This window comes from Scomber japonicus, chromosome 13, assembly GCF_027409825.1.
Source record: "Scomber japonicus isolate fScoJap1 chromosome 13, fScoJap1.pri, whole genome shotgun sequence".
Classification (NCBI taxonomy): Eukaryota; Metazoa; Chordata; class Actinopteri; order Scombriformes; family Scombridae; genus Scomber; species Scomber japonicus.
Window position 1 is genome coordinate 22798936 of NC_070590.1, and position 24436 is coordinate 22823371.

A 24436-nucleotide genomic window follows, 5' to 3' on the forward strand; every position below is an offset into this window, starting at 1 on the left:
TGTGCATTATTCAATAAACCTAATTTTACAACCCTATTCACATGAGAACATTTTTGGCACAAGCCAAACCATGTCGGCACATCCACAAATATCACTTAGCTCAGTGAACCTTGGGAATCAGTTCAAACTATGCTGCCCATCGCTCTCAAAAACATCCCTTTAAATGTGACATAAACTGTATTTTTAGCCAAGACAGATTCTGCTGTCAATTAATTTCAGCCTGCTGCCTTCTCACAACTCAGCTGTTGTTAAATACAAATGAAACACACCTCCCACTTCCTGCACAGAGCCACTTTCTTCCCACTCTGCAGACAATCATGAATACCATTATTTTGCCTATGTAGTCCACTGACTGTGATGACAGCTCAAATCATTCTTGCTTTTGTGTCATTCTGATTATGGCTATGCAAATTTGAACCTACACAATGAATTTTAGAAATGATTTGTTCAATTTGAAGAAAGCACTTCAGTGTGCTTGATACTTTATCTGCTATCTGAGACTATTTGCATGTGTGATTGTGATAATCTGATGAAGTGATAAAAGTATTGTTTTCAAGGACAGGTGCTTCCCCCTTATAGGCAAAGTTCACATAAAGCACATTGGCACATTGACTCAAACTGACATCATTCTACCTCCCAGGCTGACAAGATGCACAACTGGACCAATCAAACAGAAGGAAGACAATTAAAGCAGCTATTCATACTTAATGCTCTTACACATCTTACACAGCACAAAAAGGGTCAAAATCAAACTCGGATTTCAAGATCTCCAGTAGGACCACTACTGATATAAAGGAATAAAAAATCAATATGTCAGCCAATAATTTAATATATAATTAATATGTACATAAACATACATTCTTTGCAATGGTCCCTTACTGTATATGTAGTTATCAAACACTTGTGACTAAGATATGTAATGTCATTTTTATAATTATAAATAATTGTTAAAAAAAACGTAACAAATAAAACATGTACATATATATTTAACCTAAATTAAGAAATGAACATGACTCATTAATAACCTCTAGTGTCACCAGTAAGTAGAGACTGCTAGTATAACATCCACATTAGAATAATTAATACTACTAATGTGCTGTAATAAATGTACAATTATGGCACATTAACCGTCACATGAAGAGTTGCCTGGATTCGTGTAACACTAAATATGATTAATGAATATGTATCATGACTTAAAACTGTTTTATTACTGTACCATTAAGATCGTGATTTAAAGTTCTGTGTGCAAACAAGACTGGTTTAATGTTTTGAATCCATTTAAGACTATCAGTTTTTATTTTCTCTGGCGGCAGTTTTGATCAGTGATCAGTTGTTTCTCAAATGGAACTTTCTTGACGAGCTTTACAATGTCTCCATGGCAGTGTGACGTTTGAAGCATTGCTTTTCAAATTAGCATGACAGCTCGGTTTTATTGCTCAGCTTGGTACTATTTGAATGGACCTTTGAGGGTAAAAATTGAGTGAGATAAGTAAGGTAATAAATACAATGACATTGGAAGCCTATGGGCGGTGTACTGAAATCACATTAGTTCAGCAGGAGGAAGCCCGATTACAATATAATTTCATTTCTGGGTATACTTGACATACAGAGTGATATATAATTGAAATGGACCTGCCAGCAGGTCTTCAGACTGCGCTTCCAGTGCCAACAAGGAGATTTAACAGATTCCTGTAAAAGATTTTGATCATCCAAGAAGAGGTGAAGTACAGTGGGTCTTTAAATCAAAGAATGGAAACAATCATACAACACTTTAACATACAATACAACAATCATACTGTGGGGAAAAAAGACGATACAGACTTACAGTCAATTATTATCGTTAAAAATCACCTTATTTTTCAAGCAGACCTTTTAAAAACTTTAAATTAGATGGTACCGATACATTTTGCGTACATTAGAGAGAGGGTTCCTGTTGATTTTGTCATTTCCTGTTCATCTACTCTTACATCCGCATACAGTTGATAATCCCCAAGGTTGCCTCACAATACAGAGTGATACAATCTACTTCATTCCAATCATCAAAACAGATTTTCTTCATCTTTAGTCTTTAGTGAGCAGGAGACATTGACCATCTGCTGACATTTTTTTTCTCTACTCTACTTTTTGCTTGATTAATTTAGTAACTCATATGTACAGAAGCATTGTGTTGTTTCCACTCTTCAATCACATTTTCTGTGTATACTGTATAAAAACAGCAATATCTCCCCTTTGATTTTTGACATCTCTCATCTTCCGTGTGACGTCACAGTGAAATTATATAATCCGTCCTTCAATGTATTCCTTTCACCTCTCATGTCATTTAGGATCTGACAGTAGCTTTGGGTAATATTTAGTTTAATACCTTTCTTATGTCTCTGGATTTTATTTTATTTTTTCTCTATCCCTTTTTCTCTCCCCCGTCTCGCCTCCCTCCCTCGCTTCTTGTTATTTCTTCTCTGTTCACAGAAATATGTTCAGTGACCCACTGCAGTCATTCTGCTCAGAAAATATGACTCTGCAGATGCATGTTCCCGTCTCAGCAGTCACACAGTCAGATAACTGACCGTACTTCAGCTCTGAAACGTGATTTTGTGAATGGTGCAGACGGTCAATAACAGATGCACTAAATAAATCTTGTTCACTTGATAGTATTAACATACGCTAAATATATAATACACAAAATATCGAATGAATGTCGAGCTGCTGCCATTTTTCTACCTCTTTTGTCTTAAAATGAAAAAAAAATCCTTTTTGATTCAACCCTTAGAGGTGCTCCTACTATTTTTTGCATTTGGTGTTAGTGTGTATTATGCTTTCATGATTTAATAAAACATACTTTTTTCCACCTTTGTCAGGGAAGATATGGAAGAGAATCAGCAGTTATTATCGGGTGTTCCTGGGGGACTTTCTTATAGGATGGCTGTGTGATGCAACATATTGAAAATGTTTTTATTTCAAATTTCCCTCCATCAGTTGCTCACTACTCTTCATTTCGTTCCACTGTCTTCAGCCTGTATCTTTACTTAAAGGTTGATGACTCTCCTCACAGTTCCTTGGCCGTTACCTAAAGCAAGTGTTGAATATGCATGAGTTCAGCCTCATAAACTGCTGCTCTCAGCGCTAAAGTCAGTAGGAAGCCCAACTCAGCAGATTGGGGGGGTGGCAGGGGGATCAGAAAGAAAACTTACTGAGAGAGAAAGAGAGGAGAAGAGGGAATTTGTTTGACTTATCTTCAATGGTGGACGATAAACTAAATTTCCTCTCTTCATGTTACCCTTGCATAGAAAACTGAAGGAGGCACAAGTCTGCATTTGTGCATTGACTTGTTTTGTGTGCATGTGTTTGTGTGTGTGTGTGTGCATGCATGCAGCTGTTTGTGTACTTGAATGTGTAAGTGCTTAAATGTGTGTATGCAAGTGCTTTTGTGAGTGTCTGTCCATATCATTTTGCCTGAAGCTCTGGACAGTTGCCAGGCAACTGTGGCAGGCAGCTCGGCACTCGGCCGGCCAGCCACACAGCAGACTCGTCCACATGCTTATGGTTTTTATAAGAGGTACAGGTCAGCACTGATACGTTAGTGGGTCACATCAGGCTAAGAGCCAGTCATTTGCTGGGCTGATCTAACACGATTACACAGTAACTACAAACTACAGCATATCTTGATTACTGGAAGTAATCCTCTCAAGGAACTATTTCTGCTATAACACTAATATGATTGAAGGTAACAAGATTTCTTTATAAGCCAATTTATGTATGTTTTTAATAATCCATCCAACACTAAACACTGCACCGTGGAAGTGGAGAGCAGCTTTTTTCTTATAAATTTGGGAATCTTATTATCTCCACTTCACAATTTAATTATACTTTGGTTTGTTGTGATCATTATTTCATTATCATTGGATAAGAAGAAAGAAGAAGTTTTCTCAAGGATGGGTCACTATTTGTGGTTGCATATTTTGCAACTACCAGACATTCTAAAGCTTTACTTTGTCTCTCAAGATAAATGGCTTCTATGTTGCACTGGGTAAATGCAACATCCAGACCAACAAGAAAATAAGGTCTTTACATCGACAAATGGCAAAGTTGCTAGAGTTTTACTTGAATCTAATTTTAATCATCACTATATAAACATACTTGAGAATAGAGTTATTGAAAAGATCTGAGGAAGTCAAGAGGGTAATACATTTAGAAAAAAAGGTTAAATATTTCATAGCTATTTAGTCATAGTTAAAAAAAACATGATGAGTAATGGTTACCTTTAGGTTGCTTACTATACATGTTGTCAAGTAATCACATGATCAGTATGAACAGGTAGTAGTCACATGATTAATGCTAAGACACAAATTTAACCCACAAATGACAATGACCGAAAATATTGTATATGGATGAAACACTACAAACAAAAACTAAATAAATTATTCAAAAAACATACAAAAAATAAAAAATACATGCAGTAAAATGATAATAGTCAGGAGCAGTTACTTAAATATTACAGACTCAGGTTTCCTGAAAGGCCTCCATACTCTATAGAACTTATTCACAGAGATTAAACTCAGAATTCTGACTTAAAACTCAAATACATTTTTTCACTTGTGGCCCTAATCCTCTTCAGTAGGTGAGGGAGAGTTTGCATATGATCCATCTAAACTTAGTATTTAGTGGGAAATGTAAATTTGTTTCTGCCTCAAAGCATTTCTTTTTAAATGCAGCAAAAGAAATTATTTCTCCTCTAATGTATGCTCCCGTACAGCTTTACTGAAGACATCACCAGGAATGCAAGTATATTAATCTGAGTGGAAATAAGGGCAAGAAAGTGGTCTAATCTCCAGTGCTTCCTTGTAAAATTAGAATTTGGTAAAGCTAGTTCAAGAACAAGAGGTGAGTGGTCTGAGATTACGAGACTTTGATAGGCACGTGATTTTAAGTAAGGAAGAAAAATAATCCATGAAAAAGTAGTCTGTGGCACATGAGAGAAAAAGAAGTACTCTTTGCCAGTAGGATGTAAAAAACGCCATGGGTCAAAAAGACCATAATCTAAAAGGAAAGCTTTAATGAGTGTAGCGGATTTACTGAGAGAGGTGGGCTTGGGGGAGGAGCGGTCTAAGACTGCATCTAAGAAACAGTTGAAATTCCCTCTGAGAATTAATGAGTGAGAGTTCAAGTCAGAGAGCTGGGAGGGGAAAAAATGCTAAAAAAGAGAACATCATCCAAATTTGGAGCATGCACATTTAGCCAGAGTCACAGCCTTGCAATAAAGTTTTCCCAAGATAATAATAAAAACACCCTGCAGAGATAGTATTGGATGGTGTGAATGTTGTACTCCTTCCAATGAGAATAGCTATGAAAATGAACCACAAGTCAGCATCATGCAAGTGGGTCTCTTGTAGAGAGGCCACGTCTGCCCTCAACTACTTAAGGTGAGCCAAAACTTTAGTCCTTTTTACTGAATGATTTAGTCCCTTAATATTCCAGCTAAAGAAATAGAGATAACCAGCCATATAGGTCTATAAAGAGCCAGAAGAAGTGAAAAGGCAGCAAAGCTTCACTACGCCACCAACAATGCGTGAAAGTAGTTGATCTGACGAAAAAGAATAGACACACTGCAAAGAAAAAATATAGACTGAGAGACAAAAAAGAAACAGAAAAAAAATACTATAACATAACCAATGGTAAGTCTACCCTTCCTCCCACATCCCACCCTTCTATTCTCCACCATTCCCTCCCTGTATCCAAACAGAAGTAATGCTGAGAAAAACAAAAACAGGAAACTTAAAACAACATTATCTAATCATGTAGAGAACATTTCAACCAATCTATTAACTTCCAATCTCCGCTATATTCCCATGAAAATAAACCTTGTAATGAGGGATTTACATACAGTAGGTATTGTGCATATCACGAAACAAAGCAATAAACTGTGGGAAAAAAAGCTTAAAAGCAAAATCATTTTGCAGTTGTTCCTAATAGCTTATTCTTAAATGCAAAATGAAAAAGGATCATAGCAAATAAAAGAAAGGAAACGGTACAAAACTAAAGTGCTTTACATTCAAGAATAGATTTACAAAAATATATCGCAAGTCTCAATCCTTCACACCGATTGGAACATATTTCAGAGATATATATATATAGAGAATATAGGAGGGGTAGCCAGTAATCAGCCAATACATTAAGTTAACAGTGCCAAATCTTCCTGGAAGTTCTAGATAAAGTTGGCAACCTGATAGGAGCCACTTCTTCTTTATGTTTGAAAGTGTAACACACAGTTTTGCTGTTTAACGAAGCAAGAGAGAGAGTCATTATTTGTACTCAATATGTTGTTTCAGGACATTAGCACTGTAATCTTCATAAAATCAGATTTTGTGGTCAATGTACTCAAGATTGCTACATTTAGTCTCATGTATAACCAGATCTTTCATCTGGCAGCGGCGGAAGCAAATGATGACCGGGTGCGGGTTTAGGCGGAGGGCTTCGGTGGGCCCTGTCTAATTCAGGAGGCGAAGGAAGTGTTTGTCAAAAGTATCGACAAGCATCTGAGAGAAAATGGTGGTGGGTGCAGAACTTCTACTGACTCAGAAAAGCCCACAATGTGGATGTTTTGCCTCCTGACTCTTCCTTTCAAATCGTATAGTTCAGATTTGAGCCACTTGTTGTCTTGAGCTAGCATGGTAGCTTCAAATTGGTCTAAGCATTATTCGGCATCCTCCGTGTGAGTTTCCAAGGAAGTGATATGTTGTTCATGGCCAGAAATGTCAGTTTGGATCTTGTTAAGTTTTGTTTTCCAGAGCTTGGAAAGAGGACTTGAAGTATGTGGCAAAGCCATTGTTATGTTATTGTTAGCAGCGGTAGCCCTGCCTGATTCATCTTCTTTGGCTCTTGCTTCCCTGCTTTTGTTTGTTAGTCATGACACTGAAATAAATGCTCTTTTTGGTGGTAGAAAAATACGTTGATATTGGAAAATGTGTAACTTGACAGTGGGAGCTAGTGAAAAATGTATCTACTATATACTCTCTAAAACGCAAGTCCCCCCAGTCCCCCCCAACTTTTAATCTTTTCATCCTATATCTGGTGAGATATCTCTAAGTGACTACCTATTACTACTACCTAGTGTCAGACAGAGTTTATTTTTCGCTCTCATTAAATGTGAGAAATTATTATTAGCAAAATTGTACTTTTTGTAGTTTAACTATTGGCCAAGGTTGAACTCATGCAAAACAACTGTAATAATGCAAAAATATGAATAACCCCTGCATATTGTACTTGTATGTCTCAGTGGTTGACAACAGTAAACCTTGTCCAAACATGAACCCCAGTGACTAACCACGTTAAAGCAAAGGTTTTAGATATTGTCATATGAATCATAACTATGCTGGGTTAACCCACAGAAAACACACCAGGTTTAAAGTGTTGTTAACAGTAGTGTAAGTACAGTGAAGAGTGTGGAATGAGACACATGTTCCACACCGATTGTAGAAAGGTCAATTTAGTGGGTTATCATCACTGCTCTTACCATCATCATCATCATCATCACCACTACTTACATTATAATCATCAACAATAAAACTTAATTTGCTGTTCAACACACTTGAAAGGGTGCTGACTGTCCTTTTCTCCCTATACTGGCTTTACAGCTGCCCACGTATCTCCCACTGTCCTTTAAAATATACTGTTTAATAGTGGTTAACATGTGTCTTTGCAAAGTAAACATATAGTACAGTTGACATACAGCATAGTGGTCTTGTATAGAGGAGTGCATGTTTGGTATTGTGTGCCATCCAGGTTCTGAGAAGTCTTCAGTTCAAACCTTTCGACTGTCTGTCGGAAGCTGTTCTTTTTTCAGTGGCACCTGGAAATTGCTCAGCATACTCAACTTGATCAATTGAAAGTCAAAAAAATGAAATCCATTATGATTTTGTCACTCTGGTTTCCCTGCTGTATATCTGTTTGGCTTTCTTGTTCTATTCTGTACATACAACATCTATTGCACACATCTGTCCATCCTGGGAGAAGAAATCTTTCTCTTTTATATTGCTGTAAAGCCCCCTGAGGCAATTTTGTGTTTGTGATCATTAGCCATACAAATAAAATGTTCTTGACTTGAAAGCAAGTAGTAGGTGGGGTTAAAGTTAGTGACTAGCTGCTGGTGAACATAGCATTTAGCTGTTAAGGAGACAGATATTTACTTCTGAAGTTGGTGGAGACCAAAAACAAAGTTAGGAGAGTGAATATTCAACTTAACATTCATCAAGTGGCCAGGAACACGACTCACCCTAACCCAGAAAATTAAATGTTTTGCGTTTAACATGAGAAATCAAAAGCTGATCCAGGCACCTTGAAGATGGGGGATTTTTTTTTCTTTTTCATTACATCCTCCACCTCCACAACCACTAATTTGATGACCATGCAGTTTTCTAAAAATCAATGTAGGTGTTTTCTAAGTATTTAATAAATATTTATAGCAACGCTGGTTGCAGAGTGAAATACCCTGGTGCTGCATGAAACACATGTAATATACTGTAATCCACTGTTATAAGAACAAAGGTTTTTGTGTGTGTGTGTGTGTGTGTGTGTGTGTGTGTGTGTGTGTGTGACATTTTGTTCATTTTATTTTATCTTGTTGTGGGTGTGCACCTACTGTGTAAATGTATGTCCTGGAAGTAGGTGAAACATGCCTTCTGTTGCTCTCCTCCTCTCTGTGCAGACATGTTCTCTTAACTGTGTTGTATTTCCAGCATGGGTATTAAAAAATGAGTAATTTGGCAAGCTCGCCGTATGAAATCTCCTCAGACTTGCAACGAGTTGTAGGCTGAGAAGTTCCTGACAATGACAAGATGCCATTTTCTGTTTATGTGGGATTTTTGAGTGTTTTTTTTAAAGGCAATGAACGTCCAGGATTATGTTATCCTGTGTCCCTGAATATCTGCCCTGCTCCTCTCTTCATGCATAATCTGTAACCTGTATTATTTTCTCTCTCTTTTCCTCTATCTGTGTTTGCTCTAATTTACCCTGCAGGGTTTCTGAGCACAGGGGACCAGTCTGCTAAGGGGAACTATGGCTTGTTGGACCAGATCCAGGCCCTGCGCTGGCTCAATGAAAACATTGGCCACTTTGGAGGAGACCCAGAGAGAATCACCATCTTTGGCTCGGGAGCCGGTGCCGCCTGTGTGAACCTTCTCATCCTCTCCCACCACTCCGAGGGTAAGGTTCTGCCATTGTCATTGTCACATTCATTGTCATATACCCGGCTCCAAAGGAATTAACATATCGGGACAGTGTGGGTAGTGTCTTATTTTTACAGAGCATGTTAGTAATTTCAATGAACGGCCTAACCCAGATAAGGGTATATGGCAATATTATTCCCCCAAGTGAAGGGATGCAATATTTAGAAATATTACTATTTTAGCAATATAGTTTTTTTGTTTGTTTGTTTGTTTGTTTATTCAATAAGCAGGAAAAAACTGCAAAGATTCAGTAGTTTAAAAGAAAACCAGACTTCTCAGTCTGGGCAGTACCAGAGTTGACAGATGGATGAAAACAGTAGGTTGTTTGCCATAAAACCATTACTCACCTTGGGACACAGGCGCTGTAATAATCCCAAATAACGTCATTCCACATGGGACTAAGATCACTGAACTGCACTGACAAAATTGTTCCTCTCCAATAAAACTAATCCTGTCTGTAAAGGGCATTAGGAATAGATACAGTATATACTGTATATTACTAACTTTCATATCTTTGACTTAAAATGAAGTGTTATGAACACTTTTGATGTTTATTATTATATTACATACCTCATATATATGGTAACATAGGTTCTTATTGCTGCATTTGATATTCAAGGCTTGAGTTTTGAAAGCTGTTACCATAGTGATTCTAAGCAGAGACATTAACAGCATGTGCCTAAGTGAGGAGTGAGCAATATTGGACTAAAAAACATTACCAGCTGTTTGTCACATTTTAAAATCATTCCATCACTTTATGGGCTGTTAAAAGTTCCTGTTTTAAGTAATATTACAGTTTGGGCTTCTAAAAGCTAAGTTGCAGAGACTCCAGTTCACACGTCACAGGAAGGCGTGCAGAATTTGATTTAAAGCATATTTTCAAATCACTTTCGCTGACTCCTTTATATAAATACAAAAGCAATGAGAGTACAGTATACTACTTATCAAATACTGCATTCACGTTTTTGTTTGTTTTTGAATGACAGATCTCTAAAATACCCACCAGATGTTTGATCAGTAATCCTCTGATGTGATCTTGGTTGGTAAAGCTCAGAATGTGAATTGGCACTTTATACTTCACCAAGAATTTAGATTAAATTATTACTAAACTGTTAACCTTCACAGTGACAAACTGACCTTGTTCAGATATAAAAACATTTTTTTTTTTTTTATCAGTATGAAGCAGATTCTCCGAATTGTGAGTGTGTGCATGGGGACCCACGCATCTTTTTGTGTATCAGAAGTAAAAAAATATTAGGATAAACATTGCAATAATTGTGTAATACATGTTTATAAGACCAATATTCACACCTTACTACCCCTTACTACAAAATTCCCTCAAGAATTTGGTAGGTTTGGCACTTTTATGGATGATGTCGGTCAAGAAAATGGCAAGTTTTTGCTCTTGTTGACTGTTTAATGTCAGTACCCAAGAATGGAAAGTTATTATTTTGCTTTCTTATGCGTGGATTTGCAGCAAAAATCCTTGCCTACTCCATTTTGAAGTATGCCTCTTAAACCACAGAGTGCAGAAAAAGTTAGAGCATGAAGACTTTTTAAAGGTACTGTGTGTGTGTGTGTGTGTGTGTGTGTGTGTGTGTGTGTGCGCGTGTGTGCGTGTGTGCGTGCGTGCGTGCGTGCGTGCGTGCGCAGAGGAGAGATGAGATGAGGAGTAGAACTGCAGCTGAGAGGCTTCTTAATTGATTTCACAGGGAGAGGAGCGGGGGTGGGGCACATGCAGAATATGGGGGGGCTTAATTATTAATGACAGAATCTGCAGATAAAACAGAGGGACAGCAAGCCGCTTTACATAACAGTGCAGCGGTGCAACAGTGCGAGCAGTTTTCTTTTTTCTCTCTGTCTCTCTCTCCTGTCTCTTTCTGTCTTTCTCGCTTTATCCAACACGGCCATCAAACCCACTGCTGTGTGTGGAGATGTCACCATTTTTCTTGCTGCTGTCTCCCACTGTATGTAACAGAAGCACTTCATTTTCCTACCCTAATGGTCATAAAGATCTTCTCCGGCTATGAAAAGCAGCAGGATATCTACTTCATCTTGCTTCGTATGTAATGCTCTACAATCACTCCTCCTCCAACATATGCATTATTTAAAGCACTCATACTGTAAGGCCTTGAAGGCGTCATCAGCTGCTAGCAAAAGTATGTCAAAGGGAGAAAACACTGAGAGAGAATTAGTGATTGTATGTTTTCTCTTGCAATAATATATGCTGTATTCCTGCTCTGCTCAGGTTTGTTCCAGAGGGCCATCGCTCAGAGTGGATCGGCCATCTCCAGCTGGTCAGTCAACTACCGACCGGTGATGTACACCAAGATCCTGGCCAGGAAGGTTGGCTGCACTCTTGGGGACATGGCTGAGTTGGTGGACTGCCTGAGGAGGAAGAGTTTCCGGGAGTTGGTGGACCAAGACATCCAGCCTGCACGCTATCACATCGCCTTCGGACCTGTAGTAGATGGGGACGTGGTGCCGGATGATCCTGAGATTCTAATGCAGCAGGTCAGCGCAGGTTTCCCCAGATATCATCCATTGAAGGATTATTCATTCATTTGCATTTGGTGTGAATAATGCTCTAACATTACTGCTCTGTCATGTCATGCTGTTTGTGTTTGTTGCAACACCAGGGTGAGTTCCTGAACTACGACATATTGCTGGGAGTCAACCAGGGAGAGGGCCTGAAGTTTGTGGATGACAGTGAAGGAGACGACGGAATATCAGCAGCCTCGTTTGACTACACCATCTCCAACTTTGTGGATAATCTGTATGGATACCCTGATGGTCAGATCCTACCCTATTTTACCTTAAAATTAAAAATATTAGTACATATTACAGCTTTCCACATGTTGTTGCCCTATACAGTACTAGGGAGTATATAAACTATGATGTCAGTCGGGTAACTTTATTTGTTGACATTACAATGCACATACTCACCATCCTTTTTGTTTCCTCCTAGGTAAAGATATCCTGAGAGAAACCATAAAGTTCATGTACACAGACTGGGCTGACAGGGACAACAGTGACATGCGTAGGAAGACCCTCCTGGCTCTGTTCACCGACCATCAGTGGGTGGCCCCGGCTGTCGCCACTGCCAAACTGCACGCCGAGTTTCAGTCACCCGTCTACTTCTACACCTTCCACCACCACTGTCAGACCGAGGCGCGGCCAGAATGGGCAGATGCAGCCCATGGAGATGAGATCCCCTATGTGTTTGGGATTCCCATGGTGGGAGCCACTGACCTGTTTCCCTGTAACTTCTCCAAGAACGATGTTATGCTCAGTGCAGTGGTGATGACATACTGGACCAACTTTGCCAAGACAGGGTCAGTATGATGCCAAGTTTAAGAATAACGTTTTTAGCTTTTATTAATTAAAATATCAAGTAATATATGGCTGAGGGTGAACGTATTATTTCGGTTTAGTTGTATTGATTTATGGATTTTGTATGTTGAGGGTGGACATATGAGGATTGGGACTTGTACAGTTATGTTTTCACCCAATCAAATTTTTCCTGATGCTCACCTCAAATCAGCTGCTGTTATATTTAATTACTGTATTAGCATCACAGGTAAGGCTAGGTCAAACGTACTCTGGTAGTGACTGATAAACATAAACATAAGAAAATACTTTGATTTTGTTTTTTTTTCTCTTTCAGGGATCCAAACCTCCCAGTTCCTCAGGACACCACATTCATCCACACCAAGCCCAACCGTTTTGAAGAGGTCATCTGGACCAAGTTCAGTTCCAAAGACAAGCAGTATTTACATATCGGGCTCAAGCCTCGGGTCAGAGACAACTATCGGGCCAACAAGGTGGCCTTCTGGCTGGAGCTGGTGCCACATCTCCACAGCCTCCACAAGCAAATCATTAGTTCTATCACAACTCGACTGCCGCCCAACCGCTGGAAGAGCCCTCCCAACTCTGGCACTCGCTCCACATGGCACCCTGTAATCTCCACCTATCCACCTGATCCTGAGCCCGATGGTTCAGAGAGACCCCGCTATTCTCCCTTCCCCGGTGAGACGAGGGACTACTCCACTGAGCTGAGTGTCACAGTAGCTGTGGGCGCATCTCTCCTTTTCCTGAATGTGCTGGCCTTTGCCGCGCTATACTACAAACGGGACAAGCGCCACGAACTCATGCAGAGACGCCACCGCCGACTGTCCCCACAGCGCACAACGATGGGCATGGGTGTTGGCATGGGAGTAGTAGGGGCCCCACCGCACAATGACCTGGCGCTGAGCCAGGAAGAGGAGCTAATGTCGCTGCAGATGAAGCAGCAACGAGTGGAGCTGGAGCATGGCACACCCCTCCCTTCCCGCGGCGTCCATGGCGACCTGGAACCCCTGCGGCCTCCTGTGTGCCCACCTGACTACACGCTGGCCCTGCGGCGGGCACCGGAGGACGTGCCACTGATGACAGCCAATACCATCACCATGATCCCCAGCACCATCAGCAGCATGCAGCCCCTCCACCCCTTCAACACTTATCCCCCTGTCCCGGCCCCCTCCACTACACCTGTCCCCAGCCACAGCAACAATGCCCTGCCACACCAACACTCCACCACCCGTGTATAGGACCAGGCACAACCTCTGCTACCCCACTCTGGGCTTACAGAGATGCACCACACAAACTGCTCCATACAAACTCCACTCTCACCGCCCTCTACTCCTCTTTACTATATCTTTGTCTTTTCTCATTAAGCCCTCAAATAAAGCTGCAGTTTGTAAGATTTTAAGCAGTGAAATACCTCTAAATTGTAATCATGAATCAAGGAGAGGGGGTTGATTTAAAAAATGCCCCTTTGCCAAAAGCCTGTCATCATAGGTACATATTGCTTTGCCCAGTTAAATCTCTTTCAGTATCTGGTGCTTAGGTGGGCCACCAGAAATGCAGCTTTAAGCTTGTAGCTCTCCCTCAAAGAGGTATAGAGCTAATCACAATCAGTCAGGCATCTTATGTGGAGCTTGGTTGTTTTGCGCATGTGTTGTTGTGTCAGTGTAAAACTATGTTTAACATGGAATACAAATACTCATTTTTATTCATTTAGTGAAAAGATAATACAGTAGCGAGCGGCTTTGTATGAGGCAACATATGCCCAAACAAGCTGTCTGTCATGAAGCGGTGATTTCTTGAAACTTACAAATTGCAGCTTTAAAGGCCCAATCTGGAAGTGAAATTTGGCACCCTGTGTCGAGCACTATGTCCCAACAGCTGTCTCGGTTTTCAGATTTTCGGAGACGTTTGTTTAGCGTGAAACGTGTTGACAGGGCTTAGACTTACGAACAAATGAGTTTAAAACTTCATTTTCTTCAATTCCCAAATTTGTATACCTGTTTTTAGTTAGGATGCAACCTAAATGCCATGATTTTAAAAAAGTCTTTATACTCACGACCTATGCTTTTCAAAACATTTCCAGATTGGGGCTTCAACTGTTGGGCGGTACAGGAAATAACTGAATCATACTCAGTCTGTGGGATGCAACCTGGAATCCAGGCTGCCCATTAGAACTCGCTGCATCTCCTCCACACAGGCTCTTATCATGTCCATTAATTTATTTGTTTCTCGCTCATTATCTCACTGTCTGTATCCCCACCTCAGCCCATTTAACTGCTTCTCTCTTTTCGCTGCCTCCCTCTCTCTTCTCCCTCTGCATCTGCCCTCATAAAATTGCTCTTTTTATTAAACCATTGACATTAATCCATTTCCATATCTCAACTCTTTTTCCTCTTTCACGCAATCACATCTAGACTCTTTTTTCCTTTTGGAGTCTTTTATACAAAAACACAAATGTAAATGATGTATTATTAATAAATTGTAAGGATATGAATGAAAAAAAGATATTCTGATATCTCGTTTTTACCAGCATTCTTGGTGCCAAGTACTGTGATAAAGTTCCTCTTTCACTGGCGTCCAGTGGACGGCCTGGAGAGGTCCATCCTGACTGTATCTTACAAAAGAAATTACCATCATAAAAAGTGCCAACCCCTTCATCTTTCTTTTTGATCCACACACTTTTTTTTAAGTTATCACACTCAATGTTGCACTGTGGCTGGTCTCTTCTTTAAAGGGAAATCAGATTCAATATATCCTCGTTTAAGAAAAAAAAAAGAGAATATAACGTTTTATTAACTACTTTGCTGTCTGGGATATTTGCATGATGTTTTTCTTTTCTAAAGAGTGTGGACAGAGAAGTTTGTCATTTTGATGATTTGCCTTGTTCTTCATTGATTCTTTTTTTTAATTTCATTTTTGAGAGTCATTTTCATTTCCTATTTTAATATCAGCTGCACTTTGTGGTACTTCAAAAGGTATTAAAGTATTAAGAGATGAATATTGTGTAAAACTATGATTATAACAAAGAGAGTAAATATTTCCTCTTTATTTTTTTCATTTCCTAACACAGAGGCTGTGCCGCAAAACTACCAGAAAGACTGACGAAAGCCTTTTTTTCTCCCCCCCTTCCCCTCTTCTTTTTGCTGTTTCTCTTATCTTTTGCAACTGTGACGTTTGCACAGTCACTGTCTCTCAATCTCACCTGAAGATAACACTTTTTTTTAAGTTACAAGAAAAAAAAAAGAAACGACTACTTCACAGGAATAGTCTAAATGAGGTTTTTGTCTGTGACGGACATTAACCACATGCTTCAAGAGTTTGAAGACTGCCTGACAGTTATCTTTTCGTCTGGTCTTTTGTTGTTTCATGATTCTCCCCTCTTCAAGGTGGGAGAAAAAGGATGAGATATATTTATGACGGTCTAAAGGTGAGAGAGCCTTGTACGCGCGTTTCACATCTTTCGCACAATTGAACACAGAGACGGGTCACACTCTGGACAATACTGAAAAAAAAACCACCCCAGTGACATTAGGACAAAACACTGGACAAATGCCGGCAGTGATTTAATGGTGATGATGAAATAGATCGTCAACAATGCGTCTGTTGATGCACAGAGGATGCATTCTAAAAAAAAAAAACCTGATTTGAAAAAGAAAAATCTTTAATGACAGACATTACTCATACACCATACACCACAAAAGCAAGGCGGGCGGGATTCATTCTCCCCCTTCCTTGTAACATTCTGTATCCTGTCTGCTTAGGATAACGACACTTTGGAGCCAGACTGCCATCCCTCACACTGGACTGGAGCAAGCTGCGAGGACAAAAAGAAACAAAAACCAACACATGAAACAAAACTGTACATTTTTTAAGTGTAAGAGAACAAACTGGAATTTGTAAATATTATGTTTGTCGTTTGGTTTGAGTGATTGGCCAGATCTTTTCTTTGTGACAACAGGTGCAAGTTTCGATGATGATTTTAGCACTCATGCGTATGTTTGATTCTTCTTTATTTCCTAGGTCTCAAGGTTGAATTCCAATAGGTTATGGAAAAAAAGGAACGGGTATGGCTCAGGTTAGCCTTGATAATATGGTGATAAAAATGCTCTTACAGAATATATGGCTGTCTAAAGCATAACGTACACACCTGGCACTATCCCATCAATCATGAAGGCAGCTTTTGAGTAAAATGACTCCTTTAATTGGTTAAAAAGCCAAAGAACAGCTGCAGTGAACAGATGAAGGAAGGGGAAATAGGGATGCTTGGAGAAATGAGGCAGAAAAACAAGAGACAGATCGGATGTGAAAAATGTGCTCAGAACAAACTACAAATCAAGGAATTTTACTTGTGACGCTGTTGGATTTAATTGTTAGTGTCTCACATTGTCTTGAGCATTGTCATACAGTATAACCTGTAATTGGAAGGTTGTGAAGTCCTTTGTACTCTTTTTGGTCTTATTTCAGACTCTAATCATGGTGGTTGTTTCGCTACCTTTTGCAATTTTGTCTGCACAATGTTTATGGGATTATTGACCCATCTGTTTGACGTGAGTTTGAGTTGCCCACGCTTCCAAAAGCAGCATTACAAAGACAGTATTTTTTTGGAAACAAGGGTTGGGACAGCCAACAGATAATGGAAGCACACTCACCAAGTTTACATGTTTACACTACAGTTTTTATGTTGGCTTAAGGTAAGGAAAAAAAGACAAAAGAGAAAAAGGATTACAAGGATCCAAATATCTTCTTATTAGGCTGCAACATTTATTGCTGGACTGGTAAAGTGAAGGCTTGCACCTGTTCGTCTGTTTTATTTAGTCGGATTCAGTAACCTGCTTGAAGCTCAAGATACTGTGAGAGAGCATAATGACCAGAAGGGGTTGAAAGAATTAAAGTTAATATTTCTATTTCAAATAGAGGCTATTACACACTGTATGTTGTGTATCTGAACTGGAAAACATTAAAAGACATTCTTAAACAAATGCTTTCATGAAATTATTTTTGTCACATTGTCAGACGTAGGTGAAATTTCAAGGTGTGTTACATGTTTTGTCCACTAGGGGGAAGACGAGCTCCACAACAATTCAGCTGATAGCATATTTACACAACCAGCAGGAGCTAAAGTAGCTTTAATTTTGAGTCTGTTTTGGCCACCTGCTAAATGTAAATCAGATATGTACTTTGAGTTACATTGTAGCTGTGGTTTGGTCTCCACCATCAACCCAAAACTAAACTAAAAACTTGGTCTTTAAGTGTAAGCTAATTTAGATACCATATTTGTGTGTTTGCTAACCTATATAGATACTCATGTTTGTGTTGGGCTATTAGAATTTTTTTTTAACCATGTTTTGTTAACAGGGTTGAGAACATATCATATGAAATGTGACACTTATAACTTTATTTTTTATTTTATTTATTAATATTTTTTTTTATCATATAATTTTATTTATTTATTCATTCATGTATTTTGTGAGCTTAAAGAGGTTAAAGTTTTAGACTCAATGGGTCTAAAACTTTAGAGGCATTTAATTCATCAGCAATATTAATGTGTTTTAAGATTTAAGTAAATTGTCATGGTTGTTTTTTCATTTATCAAGAAAGAAACAACTGACAGGACTGCTCAGAGAGAACAGCTTACACCAAGAACAAGACATCCACAGTAAGACTACTGACAGTTATTTTTCTAACTATATGTTATTAGTTGTAGTTACTTATAACATAATCATGACCACTGATGTGAATCCTGTCAGTAGCGGTTTGTTGTTCAGTATCTTCCAGCAAGGCTTTGAGTACATACAGTACAGTCTTTTTGTTGTGGTTTCAGTTTGGTTGTTGTTTTTTTACAGCTAACATTCATTACAAAAAGGACCTCCCAATTTTCACATCCCCATGTTTTCTTCAAAGCCACACAAACTGAGCTATGGCTTTCATTCCTTTAAGTTAGCTAAAGGATTTTCATTTCAAAGCACAAAACAACTTGGCAGGAGCAGTTTCATGGGGGGTTGACTGTCCTCTGATCTGTGTTTATTCAGCTGTTGTACACAATTAATCAATATTACAGCAAATACACAGGAATAAACTGATGCACTCCTCCCGTTGGATAAAGCATTTCTGCAAATGCATGGCTTTCCATTCACTTAAGCCATATAAGATACATTTATTTCTGTATTGTCACAGGTGAATAAGCACTTTTAGGCAACATTGTACTTCTTTTCACCTCTCCAAAGTCATATTCCGCACTTTAATCAACTACCCCTTTGCTATTATAAATATCACAGGTAGACTACAGATAATTACCTTGGCTGAACAATAAAGGTGAATCATTTCAATAAACAAAACCTGCCTGTGGCTGTTTTGCAAGCAGTGTTGAAAGGAATTTTTGATTAATATACAAGAAATCCCTAAAAATAGTTTTTCATATCTTGAATACCAAATCATTTTTGCTTTAGAATAACTGTCTTGAAATATTGCTGCAATAAGAACTTAATTTAATCCCCAGTGGGTCTAATAACTCTTAATTTGTGGTTGCACTTCATATCATCATCATCATCATCATCATCATCATCACCATCTTTGTCATAACTTCAGTAAATTCATTGTAAATAGGTGTGTTTCAGATGCACTATTGTTTAGATGACTAATCAACACTTTAATGTCAGCATATTTCTTTGCACTCAACCCCATTAACTCTGTAGACAAGAATCCTCTGTTGGTTTCCCTGTAAGCAGTCATCACAGAAAATACTTCTCTTCCCTCACTAGATGGCAGTGTGTAACTGTAATCTACAGGAAAACGCACACTGCTGCTTCAGGAAATCACACTGTGATAACTGACTGACTACTTCTAACCTAAATAAACCATCCACTATTAAAATAATAAAATAAAAAACAACTCAGACTTGATGCCCTCCCTGTCATTTTGCAATGATGGCTGAAAATGCTCTAACTGCTCAGAAAGCATCTTCCTCTGTAGAAAAACATTGCAGATAGAACAGCATTTACTGAAAAATAACGATATCTTTAAAAAAAACTGACCATTTCATTCACAGTAAAAAGAGAGAGTGAAAGACTGACAAACACAAGTAATTTATGACTGTGATATATTCACATTTTGTAATATTTCAACATTTAAAATCACTAAATATTTTTGATGGGAAACACAAATCAACAATATCATTCTCACAGTTGTTTGAATAATACAATTTAAATGGTAAGTTTGTAAGGTTGGTTTTCTACTACAAAGTACTTAACAAATATGTGTGACTATCCATTAAATGTTTTACTATAGTCAAAGGACTTTTATGACTCAAAGATTAACCAAGTGATTAAAGACACTGTCTGACGGCCATAAAAGTCAAATCCATTTTTGCAGCTGACCAAACATTCAAATTCACATCATCTCTTCAAGAATTCTAAGAAAGGAAGTTGCTTCCAAGCATACTACAGCTTTACATAAACAAATTACTATAATATGGAGCCTACTGTATAAATGGAAAGTAACACAAACACAATGTAGGCCAGTTAATTCAAATATTTTATTGATAGCACTTTTAATTTCCCACACATCAGTGTTTTAATGCCTCTCCCAAACAAAGTAGCACTGTTGTAAAAATAATTTTCAGTTTTTAATATTGTAAAATGTTAAATTTATCAAGAAAGAACAACTCAATTTCTGTAGAATTATCAACAGCTTTTTAAGAGCACAATAAATCCTGTTGCTTTTGTTAAAGTGTAATAGCAGGTAAATCTTAAATTCGAACTATGGAGAATTTGGACAATATCAGATTTTCTTCACAACTCTTAGCAAAAAAGCATTTACCATTATTCATGTTAACTTGAAAGTAAATGAAAACCCATGTGCACACATAGGGAATAAAGCAGAGAGACCTCTCAGATGGTGTGTTGGAGGTAAAGAGGAAGAGGTGAAGGAGAGATGCAGTTGTCATAGAAGATCTGCAGATTCTGGTCAACATCCATATTACTTTTCAGAAAGATCTCAAGCTCCTGGACCGTCATCTCATGAACACTGTTGCCCTCCCTGGCGTTTTTGGCCAAGGCTGCATGTGATGGGAAGCGGATGCGGACATCATGGGGTGCGTTACGGTCATAGTCGGTGCAGCAGTAGGCAGACCACACATCTTCAGGGATGGCGACACGGTCCTGGTTGTTGCGACGGATCATGTTACCTCTGGTGGTCACCCCTGTGACGATGAATGCAGTGCCACGGCAATAGTTGTTGAGGCGAACCCGGATCCGCTCTTCGTATTCTCGCCAAGGCCCGATGTTGAACTCCCGTATCTCTGGCACCACGTTGGTTAGGGTGTAAGTGGCAGCACGGTCGTGTGGTGTAGACTGGTGCTGATCTGGGTTCAGGTGACCTCTTTCATAGAGAACCACATCAGAGTAGTCATCCAGAACTGCCTGACTATCCTCAAACTTCATGTGCAGGTAACCAGTGGGGAAGGGTAGCATGTTTCCATTTCCATCGATTTCTGCAAGCTGAGGAGATAAAGGAGAGCATTTACAATAAGCTTTTGATCTACTGGGAAATAATACAAAGCCAGTGTGGTCTATGAGACTTATTTGTTTCTCCCTTTCCCCCCATTATTCTACAGTAGACCTATCGCTTAATTCAGCTGCTGCCAAGTCTTCTTAAAAAGAGATTGCTTACTTCTACTGGTCTGGTTTACTATCTGGTTTAACAATGGGCAAAATTTATAGAACTAATGAATGAAAACCCCTTTATGAATAAAGTTTTTGCCATAGTTGAAAAACAACTTGAATGATTATTCAAAGATGAGTCTCTGACCTGTGGCTCATACATCCAGGGGTAGTCCACACGTCTGTCTCCCTCTGTTTTCTTGAAGGTATATGCTGAGTAAACTGGGATCCGCTTGTGGGGGTCGTACAGGGTGACATAGCGAGGCTTGTCTGCGTAACGTTGGCAGATCTTCTTCAGCTTGATGTCGATGATCCCACGTGGGGGTGTCCCCATATATAGGGAGTCCTTGCACCTTTCTACATGGTTAAAATCCTGAACAACTGTTGCAGATGTCTGAGGCAAAAAACAGCAGATTGCCAAAACTAAAAAAACTAAAGGTGTTAACATTTTCACGGTCAAAACGTCTCTCCTAAGTCTCCTGCTGACTGACCTCTGTAAAGCAATGGGACAGAATGTTTGAAGTTATGATTTAAATGTCACAGAGTAGATATGCAAACCAAGCAGGCCTCCACAGTAATGTGGGCGTGGTTGTGCAGCAGGACACATCATTACTCTACCTGAAACTTTGAATTTGTATGGAGTGAGAGTGCTGTACTGTATAAATATCCTACATTTGATGTTTTTTTTAAGTTGTATTGCTCTTTCTTTTAGAGACAGAGCTCCTGTACCAAATGGATCTGTTGAGATTAAAGTGCATCATTTCATTGACCATTTGAAAATACCTTGGCAGGTTTGTCTTCGTGAGTTCATAGTGAAGTTATGGTTTGACCTTTTGGATAGAAGTCGTTATATTGATGGAGCAATCAAATGATCCATCTATTATGTCTACATATTCACCACAGTGCCACAAAAAAATCTTAGGCGACACAACTTTTATAAAGCAACTCACCACCTTGACTTACACTCTCACTTATTTAGCCCACATTTGACATAGAATCTAAAACCCAACCCCTGTAGAAGCTTTTCTTGTGCTGATTATAAACCACCTGCCAAAAATTACTTGCCCTTGCAAAAACATTTTGACCTTGCAACATCCTTTTCCTCCTCTGACATAAGCATAATAGTTTCCTGCTGGTCAGGGAGATATGGTAATAATTGGAATTCACTCTCACAGAGGCCCGAATTCTGCTGAATTGGTGATGAAACACAGGACATTCAGAAACGTGCTATCAATGTAATGGTAAAATGCAAAACTGTCTAATCTGTCTCAGTGAAGAACAAAAGGCCCATAGTGACCAGTGTGGCTGAGAGCTACTATAATAGTACACTATAAAAGTGTGTGAATGGTGGATAAGCCAATGGGCAGAAAAGAGATAAAGCATGAAACAAAGAGTGTGTACATGCACGAGACATTTTCGAGTTAAGGTGTGTGCATACTGTAAGATGTCTCCTGTGCCTCCTGCAAAATATGAAGCAAAATAAGAAAATAAGCCAGTGCCCTATATAGCAATTTAAGAAACATCATTTGCCATGAACTAGAAGTATTTCATGGCAAATGGTTCACTGTTCTGCCAAAAATGGGTGCTTGACCTAATTTGGCAGCCCACTGTATACAGACGAATGAATCCAACTGAAACTCTCTTCTAGTTTTTTTTTTGTTCTTCATAACAGCTTTGACACATTATGCAAATTATTTATATCGAACACATTTATTACAACTATTTGATGACTTTGGCTCTCTCCAATATTGCAGGGGACACTGCTGCATGTTCTCTAGATTCTGCAAGTATGATTTGGCAAAAACATGCAGGGTGGCCGACTGATTGATCCCACACACAACGACCACGAAAAACGAAGTGTATTTCATCTCACCACACATGCTTTGGATTATAATGAAAGTGAAATGTAAAGGGAATAAAATGTACTGCATATCAGTTGCAGTACAGTAGCTGTCCTGTACTACCCTCTGCTCCAGTCTCTCTATGCAAATAGAAACTGTTTGTCAGATTAGCCAGAGCAACAATCCTTCACTGCCCTAATAAGTCAATTGGAGTGACTGAGTGTTGTTATTCATCTAGAGACCAGCTTTGCCTCTGATCTAATCTTGAGTTATGACAATCATAACTTATGTAGCTGGGGCTGATGATGCAGTTATTTAAACAGACATTTTTCAGCTGTCAGCATTTTTACCAATTAAAATGATGCTAAATTCAAAACCAAGTAGTGAGTCGGCTCAGCTGCCCTCTGCTCTTCCCATTTCTGTAAAAGGAAGGCATTTTACCACCGCTGTGTTTGATATTATCAGGTCTTTAGTGGAAAATGTACTGACTGTACACCTGCAAGAGATGCTGGTTATGACTGTCCATGTTGTCTTCAAATAAGCCTTTTATCAGTGTGAGTCATTGGGGCCAACTCTTTGCGGTTTTATCTTTTTTGATTTTCTAATATGTGACTAAACCATCCCTTATATACTGGACGTAATGTAAATAGATCACATGAAAGTATTACTTGTAGAAATACATGGTAAATAATTCAACTCGCTGTCACTGACATGGCCTGAGCCAAAAATGATATGGTAAAAAATCATATGTGAAAAACTGTGTTGACATTTTCATCTCTCAACATGTCTGCCTCTCTATCTATCTGTCTGTTTATTTGTTTGTTAATAACAAATGTATCTACAGTTCTGTGTTTCTTAGACTGTTTTGAAAATGGAGCCAAAAATCAGATGAGAGACAGTCTAGCTGACCAGGAATAAACCCCTCAGACAGGTATGAACATTCTAGTCTGTTAAACAATTTAATAACAAATATGATAATTTATGATCAATTACTTTACTGGGAGCCATATGCAGTTATCATAAAATATATAATAAATACAGCATGACAGTTTCATGTAATAAATAATGTATTTTTAGCATAAGGTTAAGTCTCTTACCCTGAAACTAACCGGAAAGGAAAAAAAACGTATTGTTCATCTACTTCATCTTCTGCATGTTAAAAAATGTTAAAATCCAATCTATCATCCTGCAGTAATATATAACGTCCACATGGAGGCAATGCAGGTTTGTTTGTTGCTTGTTCCCATTTCCTTCTCCATAATGAGATGCACACAAACAAAACTTTTTCTAAAATCCAACAGCACAGTCAATAACACTACCAACATGTGTTCTCATATTTACCAATCTTACCAATTTTGATTAAAAGAAACAG

The 24436-nt window shown here is 38.8% G+C and overlaps 2 protein-coding genes across 2 annotated transcripts in view; one reads left to right on the forward strand and one right to left on the reverse strand.

Moving 5' to 3' along the window:
• nlgn2b (neuroligin 2b) overlaps positions 1–17533 on the forward strand; it is a 61594-nt gene extending 44061 nt beyond the window's left edge. Inside the window, exons 5-9 of the mRNA XM_053331938.1 lie at positions 9010–9195; positions 11467–11732; positions 11858–12011; positions 12187–12553; positions 12886–17533. Of these exons, the coding sequence (XP_053187913.1) occupies positions 9010–9195; positions 11467–11732; positions 11858–12011; positions 12187–12553; positions 12886–13807 (1895 nt within the window). The 3' untranslated portion in view covers positions 13808–17533. The remainder of the gene's footprint in view (positions 1–9009; positions 9196–11466; positions 11733–11857; positions 12012–12186; positions 12554–12885) is intronic.
• A 2891-nt stretch (positions 17534–20424) lies between these two features.
• LOC128371604 (endonuclease domain-containing 1 protein) lies at positions 20425–21627 on the reverse strand. Its single transcript, XM_053331959.1, has 2 exons — positions 21372–21627; positions 20425–21061 (listed from the first exon to the last, which is right to left on the reverse strand). The coding sequence occupies exons 1-2, from the start codon at positions 21555–21557 to the stop codon at positions 20453–20455; spliced, it is 795 nt and encodes a 264-aa protein (XP_053187934.1). The 5' UTR covers positions 21558–21627; the 3' UTR covers positions 20425–20452.
• Between the last annotated feature and the right edge of the window lie 2809 nt (positions 21628–24436).